Source organism: Myiozetetes cayanensis, unplaced genomic scaffold, assembly GCF_022539395.1.
Source record: "Myiozetetes cayanensis isolate MyiCay16 unplaced genomic scaffold, myiCay2020 scf4, whole genome shotgun sequence".
NCBI lineage: Eukaryota > Metazoa > Chordata > Aves > Passeriformes > Tyrannidae > Myiozetetes > Myiozetetes cayanensis.
This window is the reverse complement of record NW_026087631.1, coordinates 65,583,622-65,600,340: the sequence shown is the minus strand read 5'-3', so window position 1 is coordinate 65,600,340 and position 16,719 is coordinate 65,583,622. Positions and strand designations below refer to the sequence as shown.

Below are 16,719 nucleotides of genomic sequence, written 5' to 3'. Positions count from 1 at the left end.
CCCTGTCTCTCATTCTACCACCATGCATGACTATGAATCATAGAATATCTCAAGTTAGAAGGGACCCATAAGTATCATGCTACTTTCATCAGCTGAACTTCAGTGCCCTTCATATTTAGCCAAGTATGTTTACTGTTCTAAAAGGGAGGAGATGCATCTAACATCTAAGAGCAGTTGCTGTCTTTGACTACTTCACAGGCAACAGATTTTCTCCCTTTTTCACAGTATGACCTACAAATTTGATTGTGTTCTGACCATGTAAAGGTGAAATTAGATGATTTTTCCAAAGACAGGTGTCTACTAACCCTTTTAAAATCCTTCCCTAGAAAGATTCCCAGAAATTGTAAAGCCTAGTCATTGTGCTTCTTCTGATATGGTTGAACAGGTTCCAGAAGGAATGTGGTGTTATTGGGCTTTTAAAAATGTTTATAAAAGAATTTTTGCTACTGGATTTTGGAATTCAATGCAAGACTGACTTATTTTTTTAGAGGTGACTCATATTTTTCCCCCATCCCTTCAAACTAAGATTCCTGTCAAAATTATCAATTAACATCATGCCTTTCTCAGGTCTTCAATTACTCTATTCAAAGGCATTTTCATAAACATGTTTTTAAGCAATATTTCTATTCCTCTTATTTCACTAATTAATACACAGTATTTTCCCATCTCCTACCCAGGAGTGAATCAAGAGCTCAGACAGATCATTGTGCAGGGGCCCCAGAAGACAGAACTAGATCAAGATTTATGCAATCTGTGATGTGATTCAAGTCCCACAGACTGAATGTAACTCTTCTGAGGAACTGCAGGTGTTTTTTCACTGAGATCTCTAGGATTCAGGATACTCTTTTGAAGACCATTAATGGTGGATGTTCTGCTGGTAAACCACAGGAATCTACCAGCAGCTATACTATAATATGATGGTGTTTCATTCCCATTGATGTTGTTGAAAAAAGAAGCCAGATCATCATTTCCTTGTTCATAGCAGATAGTTGAAAACGCAGAAGTCTTACATTAACACTGAAAGGACCACAGTGGTAATAGCTGGTTGGATCTGGAAGAGATGTTATCTTCCAGCTTAAAAGATAGTTGTACAACTCTTTCCCTTCCTCTCTTGCTACCCAGCGTAGGTCACTGCCAGTTCACAATTTTAAGAGATGTTCTTTTCTTTCCCTTCCCAATGACTCACTTCATATGAGGAGGTTTTTTTCCTTTGAGTTCACTTTTAGTTCTGTTAGCTGCTTTTCACACAGTCGCCTCCACAGAAAGTAAAATATTGGTTTGAAAATCATGGCCAAAAACTGTTCATCATCACTTCTGGCTCCTGAACAGAAACTTCCAGATTGTCCCACCAGAGAAGTTTCAGGTCTCTTTATCGGGTTGCACCAAACTACCCATAATGAGGTATCAGGTGTTCAACAACATAAAGGGAAGAGGTGGTTAGTTGATCATATAAGTAATGGTCAGCAAGAACAAGATGGGGAGATTTTGTGCATTGCTGCACCAAGAATGGATCTATTTCAGAGAGTCCCTGGGACATGAGAGAACTGACAAAAATAGTCTCTAGTACAGTGTACAGTGCAGCTTCCTGGTAGGATTTCCTGGTTTGTTTGGATGTTTGGGGTTTGGGGTTTTTTTTCCTTTGATTAGTCCAGGGAGGAATTTCCTTCACTGCGATAAAATATTTTCAAAAAAAAAAAAAAGATCACTTTTTATGATACTTGTCTCTTGTAGGCCAAGAAGGATGACTGGTGATTTCAGTAGCTGCAGTGTTCATATATGGCTTCTTTACCAAAAACTCACAAATTAGGTAGGATCCAAGAGAGAACCCGGGAGAAAAGAAATTGGATTAAGATGAGAAATGGATTGTGAGATTGCTGGTGCGAGCTTCAGTAATTATTTTCACTTGTTTATATTGGAAACTATGGGGTCTGGTTACACCAGGTGCTGCAAAGCATCCTGGGCGTTGTAGTTCTAAGTAGTCTGTCACACATGCTCTGTTGAATGCTTGGATGAAATTGGCTTAAGAAGTTACCTGTGTGACGTGGCAGCATTTAAAACTGCTATATAAGCTGGGACTCCTTGAATAAACGGATCTCATGTTACACATCACTTTGGTGTCGCTATGGTCCCCATGGGACTTATTATTTATTATATTAATAACTGCTACAGGAAACTCCAACAAAACAAATGTAAAGATAGCATTCATCTTGATTCAGTAACAATCTCAGTGCATCCTTAACTAAGCATCTACTTAGAACTTGTGTAAAACCTACATTAAACTAATTGTCTCTGGTTTTCCACTAGTGAAGAACATGTCTCCTCAAAAATTCACCTGCTTTTTCCAACCATTTCCTTTCCTCATAAACGTTATATTGACACATCATGACATCAAATGTTTACAAGGAAGGCTCAGAAAGCAAGTCAAGAGTTCCATCCATTTCTGAAAGCAGTTAGGAAATTTCTTCTGTTCCACTCATCATTCAAAAAGGAAAAAAATATGATTTACTCATCTATGGTTAATTCCTCAGTGACTGCTTTGTTCATTGTGAGAAAAATCATCATCATCACCTGGGCTGGAACGTTATATTTCTTATAGAAGAACCACAAGGCTTTTTGTCCACAGCAGACGTGTTTGTATTGGCCCAATATTTGATTATTGGTGTCTCAAAAGAATGGCTGAAGTCTGAATCCTTCACTTCTTCCATCAATTTGTTGAATAACTTCTACTTATAAGAATGGGTAGACCACAACCCATAGCATCAGATAAGAAATTGCTCATCCTCTAGACAAGCTCTGTTTACAGGAAAATGAGGAAGTTTTTAATGTTAGCTCCATTCTTATGATGAGAGATCTGTTGCGGTTTTCTATATTAGATTTTTACTTCCTTTCATCTTTTTGGAAAAAGTTGATCCTGATCACATGCCCAGATGAATGCATGAGCCAAAACCTTAAAACACCAAATCATAGAATGGTTTAGGTTGGACCTTAAGGATCATCTTATTCCAACCCCCTTGCCATAGCCAAGGACACCATCCACTAGACCTTATCACTCTCACAGTAAAGAATTTCTTTGATATATCTAATCTGAATTTCCTCTCTTTCACTTTGAACCCTAATCTGATCTGACCATGCATTACTTTAAATTGTCAAAATTCTAGTCTAATCTTGAGTCCTAACCTTGTGTTTTCAGTGTGAGCCATGACAGCAATTTTTCCATGAAAAATAGCTCAATGCCATATAGACTGTGAAAATGAAGACTCACAGGAAGAAAAGTCCTTCTTGGTCTGAAAGACCATATTCAGGGTGAGCATTTGTATCACTCTACTTTCTTCAGAGAAGATACTGCTTCTCTCTACTTCTTCAGACAGAGGTACTCTCTGGACAGCAGACAATGGGCAAAAACAGCGACCAACTTCCCGTCACACTCCAGCTCACGTTGTCTCGATGTATGGAGGTAGTTTCATACACAGGGAGATGGGAAGGTGACATAAAGAAAATGCTTGTGTATTTCAAGCTACCTTCTGCACTGGGTGTTGTGACCTTTAGAGAAAGTTAATCATTCCATCTACTTTCACTCTTCATTTAATCTCCCCTTCCCATCTGTTCAGTTTCTCTCAGCTGGAAGCAAGATGAAGAACGAGTACCAGTCAGCTGTCTCAGTGGTCTGCAGCCCACACTTTGGGGCCATTTATTACAAGGCATTAACATCAATTGTCACCTCTATCATGACTGTTACCTCAATCCATGCCAGATTAGTACGCAAAAACTGATTTTCTAAATATCTGAAATACAAAACGAACAACAGAGAGACAGACAGACAGATATGCAGTATCAGAAGGGACTGTTCTCATCCTTTGGAATGAACTCTGAAATAACATATGCCAGATGCCTCAGCTCATGTGACAGGGTAAAACCTTCTGCTTGAGTCATAGCATCCTTTTTAGAAAGTTTCTCAATCAATATTTCATGTGATAGGTGCTCTACCCCTATTGCTAAACAAGATGTTTCCAAAATAGTTAATTACCTTCACTATTTAAAAAATGCAGACTCGATGTCTTATTTCCACTTTAGGTTTGTCAAATGTCTGCTTCCATCTAGAAGAAATCATCAAGCTCTTCTTTTTTTTCCGTATTCCAAAACCCTCCATGTTTTATTAGATATTATTTATAGGCAGAAGTCTGTTTAACCTTCTCTTCAGTAAACTGTGGCCACTCCCATTACTGTTTCAGACCTAGAATTATTCTTCCAGCTCTGAATAATTATTAAAACTTATTTGTTTTGTAGAGAAATCACTAAAACTGAAAACACAAAATTCCAGTAAAAGCCTTTTCTGAGCCATATTCAGAGGTAACATTACCTTGTCTTGGGACTTTGAGTATTTCAACACAATCCTGAGAGCTCATGAATTTGGCTGTTATCATGACACTCCTCTTCTCTTGAGAAGCACTGTTTTCTAAAGAAGATTTCCTCTTTCTATGAGTGATCCACTTGCTTTTTCCTGTGGTTACTTAATTTTGCATTTGATTGGATTAAAATGAACTCTCTACCTGAGCCCAGCCCATTCAGTGACCCACATCAACATGACTTACCTCTGTCATTATTTCACCATTTTTCTATGATAGGTCAGTTTTACCAGTAATTACTTCAAATGTCTTCCAGGTAATATTAGACAAACTGAATAGCACAGAGATTTCAGCAGACTGGTGAAGGAGCCCACTAGAATCTCTGCCATTTTGTTTATCATAATTGACAATTTTTTTGGTGTTCTCATTTCTGGGCTAATTGCACTTTCTGTAAAGAAGGAGCCTCTCAAATTCTCCAGTAAAGTTTAAGTACACTTTATGATAACTTACTTTATTCACCAAACTTGCAATTTCATGCAATCAGTTTCATTTAACAGATGCTATTTTCCATGAAACCATGATGATTGGTACTAATTGTATATCTTTAAATTCTTTGTCACATTATCTCACATCAAAATTCTTATAATTTTTCTGAGGCTTATGAAAATTTAACTAAGTTTACCAGGTCATCTAGTCTACATCCTTAAAAATTAATATTAGAATTTTTTTCCTGGAACACTTTGAAAGTTTTCTAATATTCCATAAATTTCTAAAATGAACATTAGTGGTTCAGCAAATTTCTGAGCCAATTCTTCGAATATTCTGAGTTTCCAATTATCTCACCCTGCAGATGTGAAATATTTAATAGTAGTTGTTTAGCATAGTCATCAGTTACTGACTGTTCATACATTAAAAAAATAAATGGATGGACGGATGGATGGATAGGATGGATAACTGGATAGACAGATCTCTCTTGGACATGATTAAACATCAGGGGAAGGTTAAATATTCCAAAAAGTCATCCAACCCTATTAGACACTGGAAAACAGTTGAAGTGCTATGCCCTTGATCTGCAGACGTACTCCTTTATTGAGTATTCCAGTACCCATAAATCACCTTACAATACAATACCTTCCAATGCACATATACATTATAGAGCTACTTACATACAGATTGTATCCTGAAATTCTTTACAGCACTAAAAAATTGCAAGACAGCAGCTAGTACATTGTGCAAAGAACATAGCGAGGTAAAGACCTTGCATGGCAATTAAAGGAAAACCTCTATTCTCTGATAAGACTAATAAACACAGAGAAAAGCAAACTGAGCAGTTGTAGGGTTGAAATGGACTAAAGTAGCAGGGAAGTTCTGAGGAGTGGATGTCCAGGTCCTGATGGGGGAGAAGGGCAGGAACTCCACCCCAGCACCATTCCCACAGAAAGATTACTCTGATGTGAGCACCTTATTGCTGCCTTCACAGCCAAAAATTCCTCCCTGTCGTTCCTAGATCTCACCCTTCACTGGTCACTTTACAAAAGCAAGGAAGCCATGCACTAAGAGGACAGCTATATTAATAACCAATTATATCAATAACTAATTCCTTAACTACTCACTCAAATGATTGAGGGAAGGACAGGAGAGCAAGGACTTTGATCCAATCAGTTGTCAGTGCTTTCTGCAGCTTCTTCCATTTTAGTATGCTCTCAGACACATGGTGTTCCTCATGGGGCTGTCCTGTGTAGGGTCAGGGGGAGCTGAAGTCAGTGATCACTGTGGTCCCTTCCAGCTCAGGGAAGGGCTGATTTTGTGACTCTAGTCTGGACAAGGTTTCTTCTTATGGCCTGGGTAGAAGCACTTTGGACACAAGGGTAGTGAGAGGCATGGACTTCTCCTGTGCTAGTGCCTAGGCCATGTGCATTTCTTCTCTTTCACTGCAACAGAATATGCCTTCCACAGACTGAGCAGCAGATTTTTGCTCTTCTGTTATTTCCCTCCAGTAAGAAAAATATGAGTTGAATGTCAAGAGGAAAACATTCAGAAGAATGAGATTCTCTCCTTAGCTAGTGACTTTCATAACTGAAGGAACAAGAAGAACCAAGAAAGATCTCTCATAGCAGTCAGACAAATACTCTGACAACCAGAACCAGAACAAAAAAAAAAAATATGAATGTCTGGCCTAAAAAAGCTTATAAGTACCAATGCCTACTTGCCTCTGTTGCAAACTCTCACAAACTGCATCTCTGAGATGGTAGAAAGAATCTGGAACACAGATCAAAATACTCTTCTTAGTTTTAAGATGAGTTAAACATTTGGGGTTTTGAGGTCCTTCTTCTCCCTTCCATTGCCTGAAGGCAGCCTAGTTACATGAGTGATCCTGCTGTAGGACCATCTGCCCTGAGTTCAGGGGGTTGGATTAAAAGCTTGCATCTGTACCTCTTTTGTGGTCGTGACTTCTGATTTAGGGGATGCTCAGCATAGTTACCAAGCATTGAGCTCCATCCAGAGGAAAACTTCTGCTGAAGAGAGACAACATATTGTTCCAGCCTGGTGGCAGATCATCAAATGACTGCTTTGCACATTAACCACTAATTCTCCTTGCTGAATGCAAAGAGAACCAGAAAACTCAGAAAAACCAATTAAGGATCCATGGGAACATAACAATGGGCTCGTTCAGGACTGCACTTATAGTGCACAAACTAATTCATGGACATGCAAAGACAATACTCACTGCGAACTAAAAGGTTGCAATTCCAAAATAGTCTTCAAATGTACTCTGAGATAGATTGTGAATTCCCTCCTTTATCATCCCAGATGATTAAAACAGAAAACCAGCCCTTAAGTAATATCTTCCATAAAGCCATTGGTGATCATGCTGGTGCCATGAGAAAGGCATAAAGCTCCCTCTGCAAGCTTCACCAACATAACTTCCTATGGAGAAAAGGGGGAGAAAATAAAGCAATTCGAAGATGCTACCCCAGTTTCTGCCTGCTAATAGTTTATACAGTCCTGCAGGAAAAGAGCAGGCCAGGAGAAGTTGTGGACTCCAACATCACTACCTTCCTGGAAGAAGCTGTGCAGAATCAGAAAAATTAGATGCCCTCGGCTGCCATCCTAGCAGCTTTCTCCCTTCTTTGCTGCTTTGATAAATCATTTATTAGGACAGCCTTTTTAGATAATCCCTGGAGCTGGGGGAAGGGGGGGCGGGGTGGACGGGGGCGAGGAAGAAAAGAAAAAAAACACCAATATCCCCCCCATAAAATAGATTTATCACAAAATGCTGTCCTCCTACCAACCATCTTCAGACCAGGACGTATATTTCTCTGATTATTAATTAACTGATGCACAGAAAGATCTTGAAGCTTTTTAACCTCTCCCTTTCTCTTTTGTCCTTCAACAGTGTAGATGACAATGCAGGGGTGGTGTTCAAAACACAGATAGCAACTGTAGTACTACCATTACACTTTGAGCTCACGGGCTCAAACATTAAAGCCATTAAGGAAACAAGTATTTAAGTTATTTTCCCAGTACACACATTCTGTTCCTAGTCATACATGTTTAAATCTGTCGTAGCACCATTAACTCTGCTGATATAGATGAGAAGAAACCTAGATGCTTAACTGGCAGTCGTGCATATAACAACAAAAAAAGTCAAGTCTGCCAGTGTGTATCTGACCTGAGAAGAGAAAGGAATATGCTATTGTTAGCCCATTGTCTGCCTATTTCTTATCACTGTGACATCTCAGCTCTCAGGATAAGCCATCCTCTCTTTGGAGTTAATCCAAATACCTCCAACAATATGAAGCACAACTCCACATAAATAACAGGAAGGGGAAGAGCTGGATGGACCAGAACCTCTGAGCGTATCAGACCCCCTCCAAATTAAAACAGTGAAATGAAGCTAGAGGAATTAGCTCTGTCTCTAGAATGTTCTCACAAGAAAAGTGTACAGTTATTAGCATTTGCCCTTCTCCTTCTCTTTCACCAGGCCTCCCATGCCGGCTCCTCTGCCAGGAGGAGATTTTTATATTGCATCAGTGAATATTAGAACAATGAAGGAGAAAAAATTTGGTCCAAATCTGCAGGCAACTAATACCAAAACCAGAGTACAACTCTCAGCTTCATTATCTGGTCTAAATGAAATATAGTGAGCAAATGCACTTCTGATCTCTCTTATTAGTCCCATTTGTTAAAATGCAGTATTATTTACAGCTTTGCACAGAATGAGGAAATGGGTTAGAATTCCATTTCAAAAGCAAAGTGATGATAGAAACTAGTGTAGCTTTGTGAGCTTATCTCACAGAGAGGTTCTTGCAGAGGTGTGACTTTATGAGCCTCCCAGCACCAGGGCTTATCATCCCACTAATGTCTAGTCATGGCAAAAGCAAACAAATAGTAGTCTGTCATACTAGACAATGTTTCTGGAAGGGGTTGCATACATTAGGAGTTTGATTCAGCAATTAACATCACTTTGAGGAGTGCCTCACCCAAGCACTAGAGAGTTAACAACATCTTACCTTGAGATGACACTCCTAGTTATGGAACCAGTTAAATCCTACAGTGGAAGTACCTTGATTTAAGCTAAGGTGCCTGCCTTCATTGCAGCCAGCACTGGTCCCTGATACACAGCCAAGTGGGACTTCATTCATTTGAGCACAGCTAAGAGTCCCCTGAAAAAGAGATAAATATTGCTCTGCTCTCCATTGACTAGATCTCCCCTGATTGTTGTAGGGTCCTAAGGTATTCTGTTCACAAGTGGATGAACACATCAGTAGGAGGGACACTAAAACAAGGCCAGTTACAAGAGTAGAAATTAAAGTTCCCAGGCAAGGTAGGTTCTCTAAAGACACGATCTAAGCAATTATTCAGCTGCAGCCAACTCAGTTTTGATATCTGATCACTACATATATATTAGTAAAGTAAACATACCTGGCACTTTCCCCTAGCACTGGGAACAGCTGGCACAAAATGGCCCACACCCAAATTATTAAATTTTCTCACTTTCCAGAGTATCATGGCCACATCCAAGTTAACTGCTGAAAACAGCCTCTGTTCTGTGCTAATACTCAGGCTTTGTCTAGGAATTGTTTGGAGTTAAGCACAAGTCAAAAAATTCAGCACTACAGATTATTAGGTTTCTATTCCTCTGAACTTCCCTGGCACAGGTTTAGTCTACTGATGTAGCTGATGTGTGTTGGTCAGGAATATTAGCAATCCAGACATGATCTTAAAAAGAAATAGCTTTCACTACACGCTATATTCAAAGATGTGAGGTATCTAGACAACATATTTAAAGTTGGAGCTCAACTAAAGCACTCCCAAGGGAGCATTTAAAGTCTGAATGAACTTGGGTGAAATCAGGAGGTGTTTAGTTTATTCTTTCACTGAGGTTGAATCATAGGACTTTGTTGACTAATGGATTATTCAACTAGTCAAATGTGAACTGGGAACATTACCAGGCACTTACTGGCTAATACGTGACCGCAAGAGCAGATCCACTGCTATTGAATAATACCCCAGCTCATTACTCTCCAGTTTTCTCCATAGAAATTGATGATTGCTGTGAGGCTTGAGCAGTACTTTTTATGACATCTTCAGAGCTGCCATGCTGGTACCCCCTCATCCAGGTGGTTGGCAGGAAAACTGCATGGACAGCCAGTTACTTGGAGCCTTGGCTACAAGAGGGGAGGACAAAGAAGGATCCCTGTTTATTCCATGCACCTCCCTTGTAAAGCCACATGTGCCATACTCAGGAAACCTGAGTTGTCTCACTTGGAGTCTAAGACCACAGATTTTATGGCCTGTCATGAAGTTACACTATTAGCCACAGGCAGGGAGCACAGCTTGAATCCAGGAGTGAGAAGGTGCCCTTCCATAAGCGGCTTTGTCATTTTCAAATGGAAGCCACCCTGTGAGACTTGCTTTCAAGGAGGCACTAGACCAGGGAGGAGGTGGTGCTGAATGCATTCACAGTACAGCCCAAGGCTGTAAGCCAGGTCTGGTGCTGTTGTCAGGAGCAGGTGTATACCTGGCAGCAAACACTCAGCATTAGCTTTTTGAGGGGCTCACAAACTGTCTCTTCATTTCAGCCTGTCTGTTGAGAGACACTAGGTTCCTAGGACTGGTTTAAGCTGCCAGAGCCTTGCAGAGGTGGGTAAACAGATGGCTTTGTCTGGAGTACAGGCTGGTCCAGGCTAGTCTCACCCAGGGCTGGTGCTCAGGATTGTTATTGGCACACAGGGACATTTCTGGCAAAGACAGCAGAAGCAATTCTTGTACAATGTGATGATCACCTGCCTCACTAATACCTCAGACCCATGGTCACTCCAGCTACAGTCATACACAGTATGGATAAATGAGGCCTTTTTTGAGATCTAACATAAAAAAAAAAAAATAAAAAAAAAAGATAATAAATCAACCCACACCAAAAATCCTTCCCAATGCTAAATTCATTAGGTGCACTGCATCCTGTGTGGTTCTGACCGACCTTGGCTTGTCAGATTGGCAGAGAACTAGCCTTCCATTGAGACAAAGAATGTCATTTTCAGTGTCCCATAGCTACAACACTCAGTCACTGTAGTTGTTTCTACTGCTGGATGTGCTTCGTGGTTGATTGGATGATTTGCTGGCAAAGTATGAAACCATGGGGAGGAATGGGAAACCATGTTAGGAAGGCACTAGTGTTCATCTCTCTCAACTGCAGAGTCAACATAAAGTCTGAAGAAATTGCCAGTTATTAAAGGTCTTTATATTGCTTAGCTGGCCAACAATCAAACTATTCATGCCAATGAATACCGTAATGGAGAAGTTATTAAATTCACATTTTACTTATATTGTCATAATAAGGAAGTAGCAGTAGGTATATCAGATTCCCCTCATCGTTAATATTGGAAGGCAAAGGAAAATTTATGCTGGCAAGTTAAGAAGGGTATAGAGGCTTACCCCAGTCATGATGGAGGGAAATAGAGTAGGACAGAGTGCCTTGAGACCATGCATTACATCTGCTGACTCCCAGCTCAAAGGTGACCCAAATCTTGTGTGTGCTGGCTCAGTGGCACCAACATTTGGATCCCTATGCTTCACATAGTCTTGTGTCCAAACTAGCACTCAGACCAGGCACTGTGTCCTGGGACTTTGATCTGTAACAACCCCTCCTATCCTTTGTCCCACATTGGCAACCATCCTCTCCTCACTCTCCTGACCACCCACCCACCCTCCTACCTACTCACTTCCCCTCTCTCAGAGCCCTCACCCCCCTCCCCATGTTCATTCTCAGTGGTCGTTGCATGTACGTGCCTTGGCACCCTTCAGCTCATTAAGCCCTCTGCCTTGCCTCATGTTTTGACAGGTTTTGTGAGTTTTGACAATCCTGCCAGTGCCCAAGCTGCTATCCAGGCCATGAATGGGTTCCAGATTGGCATGAAGAGGCTGAAGGTGCAGCTGAAGAGGCCAAAGGATGCTAATCGTCCCTACTGAAGAGTTGTGGGAACCACTGGATACAAAGCACTAGCACAGGTAACTGCATGGGGAAAGGGGTGTCAGCTACAGTTGTAGCGTCTCTCTGTGTTGTAGACCCTCAGAAAGATTCAGTTCTGTGACTCTCTAGCTTCTGCCTTTTTCACTCTGGCTAGAGCCACTCTGCACAGACACACACCCACACATAAACTAGGGACTGTTTGTGTGTGTGTGTGTCTTAGAAAAAGAGGTGGAAGGATGCTTAACAAGGGATGAGCCAAGTTACTCACCCCAGGGGCATCCTGCATCTCCAGAAAGTGCTTCTGGTCACTAGAGGAGAGTCAGCAGCTGTGCTAATTCTCCTTGCTCAGCCAAAGAGAGCATTTCTAGTGGCTGGAGAAAATCTGCAGTTGAGAGGTGGGACTGGGCTGCGGTTTAATCCCAGATGACTGGACTGGGACAGTGTCTGTCTCAATAGCTCTGTGTTGCAAACGTTTCAAAGCATTCTTCATTCTTCATGCAGTAAAGTCTGTATCCAATTTCATCCCAGCATAATAACTTAATGTAAATATGTCTCCCTGACAACGGAATAACTCCTAATTTATTTCTTCCCAAACCCAAGAAATTAATAGAAGGATCCATGTTCACGTCTTCTTCAGCTGTTTTAAATTTCTGTGTGTAGACAAAACCCAACCAAAGCCAGGGAAGTTTAGCTCAAGTGAAGACCTAGGGTCTCACTGTTAGACTCATATACTATGTGTTGCTGGAAAGAAGCCAGCTTGATGCTCCAAGGAAACTTCTAATACATGCAACAGCATCAAAAGTATCAGAAGCAGCAACTTGTTTCATTGGAATCCCAACCTCTCACCAATAACAAAAATGGAGATATTTCCAAAAATGGAAATATTTTCCACCACTGGCTGGCTCTTCCATTAGATAATTCTTTGAGAAACAGAAATATAAACCCCTATATTTTTTTATTTACACAGAGAGGGACTCTCCCTATTGTTAAAACAGTTTTGCACCAGATAATCCCAGCACCTAGGAAGGCCCTAAGCTGTAGCAAGCAATTTGTACTCCTGAATTAGTGATAAAGAGATGGGTTAGGTGACCTTTCTATGCCATTTTAGCTGTAATGTCTAAGGTTCTGTGATTTTGATTCAGGCCTTTTTTGATTCATCTAAGACAGGCAGGAAATCCCTATCTTCAGCTTTCCCAAAGAAAAATTGAGTGTTTTAATTTTTCACTGGTATATCTAATATCTTTGAAAAATGCATTTTTCCAGTCTTCAGAGCAGTACCCTTTCCACTGAGAATTAAGGAACGGGATCAAAATGTCTTTGAAAGAGGTGCTGCACTGAAGACAACATAAAAGAGATTAAGAAACCTTTCAATAAACATATCAGGTGCATGTGCAAGAAACAGGTCCATAGTTTAGACTCTCCTTTATATGTGACTATATGAAGATAACTGTCAATGCATTTTCCCTCTTCGAATACCTCTTTTCTTTTCCTTGCTTATGAAAAGGCCTCTTGGAAGCTTGAAACCAAAATATGTTTCCATATCCAAACGCTTTTTGCTTCATCACACTGGCTTTGTACTGCAGGCTTTGCTGGGGGAGAGCGGGAGATGCATGCATGCGATTTTGTTAAAGCAGGGACTGTCTTTGTCAGGAAGGTTTTCAGTAGCACCTGCAAAGGGATCAAGGAACACAAAGGTGTCCCTAGTTAGGCACCAAGAAATAATTTTATATCATAGCATAGCTGTGATCACTGAGGGTATGCTTGGTTCTTAAGTGTGTAAGAAGATACAGGGCTGTGGACACCTGTGTTGTTATTACCAGCATAAGTCTATGGCATTCTTATTATCATGGATCACTATGAAGTGCTCTTCTTCTACATGATCAGGCTGATGTTGAGGTTTCAGCTTGTTTTCATGTAAAAGGATTACTCACTACTAGGACTGAGATTTGTTGTATTTTTTTCCCCAATAAATTATATAAAAAAGTCTGAGTAGGTAAAATGGTAATAAAATTCCATGTCTCTCTTAGAGAGTTTTTTTCCCTTTCCTTTGCTTCTACAAAGCAAAAGAGTCTTTAAGTATTGCCTCTAAATAGGAAGTCCTTTAGCCTTCCTGGCTTTTATTTTGGTTTTAATGCTTTTCAAAATCATTCCGTTGTTACCAGCTCGTCACTTCCATCCTTGGCTTATAGGAGCTTTTTTTTAGAGACCCTGTCAAAATGGAGCAAATGTATCTCAGAGGTCCTTATTCTCCTGTATACTCACACCTTGGCAAGACCATTGCTGGAGCTGTACCTAGCTTTTACCAGAAGAGAGTTCTCCAGGAAAAAGAGGGTTTGTGTAGGTATTTTTGCACCTAACAAAGGAAAAGCCTGAGTGCTTGTGGCCCCAGGAGGACACTGCAGGAGCATATCCCAGGGAAGGATTTTGTTTAGCACAGGGAGTACCACGCTGCATTAGACTGGAGAGGACACTTGGCAACAGCAAGGGTACCCAAAAGATCAGAAGGGCTTAAACCCAGCTCTTTTTTCAGCTCATCTTCTTTCCAGTGCTTGGAAACATCAATACCAGCACCCTAAAAGCACACAGTGCTCTTAGTCATGATGTCCACAAGTCAGCTTCCCACCAGGGCTGGGCAATAGCTGTCAGCACTTGCTAATCCCTCAGTAACAAGCCTGACTCAGAGATAGGTCAGTTGTTCTTGGCTCAGCATGGTGTTACTGCACCCCCATGGTGGTTTGATTTGCAACTTCCTTTAACTGATAGAAACACAATAACTCCACTATGGTTTTTTATCTATCTTTACTTTGGTCGCAGCTCTTCAGGGTCTTTAATTCCAATTTGAAGCATGTGTATAACCATATTGACATCAGGGCAATTACTCATGTGCTTCAAGAAACTTTTTAATTGGGGTTTTTCTAAGGAAGGACCTTGTTTTATTGAATTCCTTTCAAAATAAGAAGATGCCAAGAACAACTAAACAACAAAAAGCAGCACCCAGTTTGATGTAATCCACCAGAGTGGTTAGTTCCTAACTTAGAGAGAAAGATCTTCACTCAATTTTAATTCTGGAGGCACTTCTTTAAAAAAAAAAAAATCTCCCTTTTGGGACACAAGCAGTCTAGGCCACAGTGATTTGAACTCCTTTGTTTTCATTGCAAGTGCTCTAAAGTTGCTGTCAAACACTGAAAGGGTCTCTCTGATGTGGCAGATAAGCTGCAGCAAGCAAAGCCCTGAAGAATTTAGATGGCAAAATGTTTCCAAAATGGCTGCCTCTGTTCTCTTTTTTCTTTATAATTAAAGAGGTGGTTGTAGGAAAGCAAGAGGGGTTTGGGAGGGGAGGGAGGGTATAGAGAAAGGGTGGGCTGGGAGAAAGCAAAAGAGAGGAGGATCATTTGAGGCAACTCTGCCAAAATCAATATATTCTATTACCGATCTCCCCTCAGGACTAGGAGGCAAAGATTCAGAGGCATTTTGTGTGTCTTTCATATAGAAAATGCACAAAATAATTAAGAAAAAAACAACCTGAAATCCACAGCTCCCTTGGGTGGCCATTCCTAGGAGCCCTTCAGTACCCTCTGCTATGAGCAAAGTTGCAGGTACAACCTGCAGTACCTGGGGCTGTGTGTGAGCCCTCTGCACATCCAATGCCATGCCGGGACAGGCAGAGAGGTGAGCCCTTCTGTTCCTTCCCATGGGAGCAGACGTGATCAGTTCAATTCCAGCCCTCCACACCGGGTCTGGGAGCTCACTGCAGTGCCCCATCCATCCTCAGTCAGTGTTATCCATGGTAGGACCATGCTGCCTCGAACACTGCATAGGTCACAGCTCTTTTTAAGGACGTAACACAGAACAACCCAGAAGCATCCAGCTGATAGATCAATAAAAGCCACTGCAAACAAGAGCAGTGAAAATCATGTCTATTCCCCTTTTGTGGCTTCATTGCAGTGACTGATCATTAGCAAAGAGATGTTTTCCACCTTGAACAGATACTCTACTGTTGAAGTTTTATTTAAAGCTAAAGGTGGAGGAGCATTTGGGTGAGACTAACTGGGAACGCTGACTGGCATGAAACTGAGAGAGACAAAGTGAGTGTGAGTGAGGCAAATAGAGGTAAAAGGGAAACAGAAGAGTTGGGGGGGGAAGGCCAACAGTAAGATTTTCTTAGCTGTGCTCCTAAGAACAGTGACCAAACATCAAACGAATGCAGTGTCCAGGCAACACACTTCTCCAAAACACCAGGGGAAATAACATAGGACAAAGTTCAAGCATAAGAAAACATAAAATAAAAAAAATGTTCAGGTCCTCCTTCACACCTTCTTGAACATGTGTGGTTTATTGTGGAATGTATGAAACTGGAAAATTCAGCCTTTTTCTCTTTCTGCTCCCAAATAATATAAACAAAAAAACCCAAACAAACACAAACAAAAAACCCCCTCCATTTTAAAGTAAGTAGACAATATCAGCCAAAAATAAAACAAATAAGCAAAATTCCATATGCCCATAAACAAAAAGATGTGAATGGAAAATTTCTGGCTTCTCTTGTCATTTCAGATGACTTCAGTGCAAAGTCTAATGAAAGTCTATTTTTTACTGAATTTTTTTGCTGCTTATGCCTCTCAGGTTTCTATTACCTCCAGTGAGAGGCTATTCTGCAGCTGCATTGATCTCACTGTTTTCCATTAGACTGTTCATCTTGAGATTCATACCAAATATCCTTTATCAGGATAAAATCCCATTTCTTGTAGTTATGCCTCCTACAATCATGCTAACCAGCTCCTCTTCCACCTGCACAGATTGTTGTTGTTTCCCTCCTTTAGTCATCACTTAGATCGTTTAGGACTTGCTTACATTATGGAAATTTGCACTAGTATAATTGCATCAAAACAGTACTCCAGCACAAGC

The 16,719-nt window shown here is 40.7% G+C and overlaps 1 protein-coding gene across 14 annotated transcripts in view; it reads left to right on the top strand.

Moving 5' to 3' along the window:
* The window catches only part of CELF4 (CUGBP Elav-like family member 4), a 702,013-nt gene that overhangs the window by 666,535 nt on the left and 18,759 nt on the right, over positions 1-16,719 (top strand). For all 14 annotated transcript variants that reach the window (XR_007630533.1, XM_050329238.1, XM_050329237.1 and 11 more), the window contains one exon: positions 11,689-11,855. Coding sequence is in view for 13 of the 14 variants with exons in the window: in XM_050329238.1 (XP_050185195.1) it covers positions 11,689-11,816 (128 nt within the window). In the remaining variant the exon portion in view is untranslated. The remainder of the gene's footprint in view (positions 1-11,688; positions 11,856-16,719) is intronic.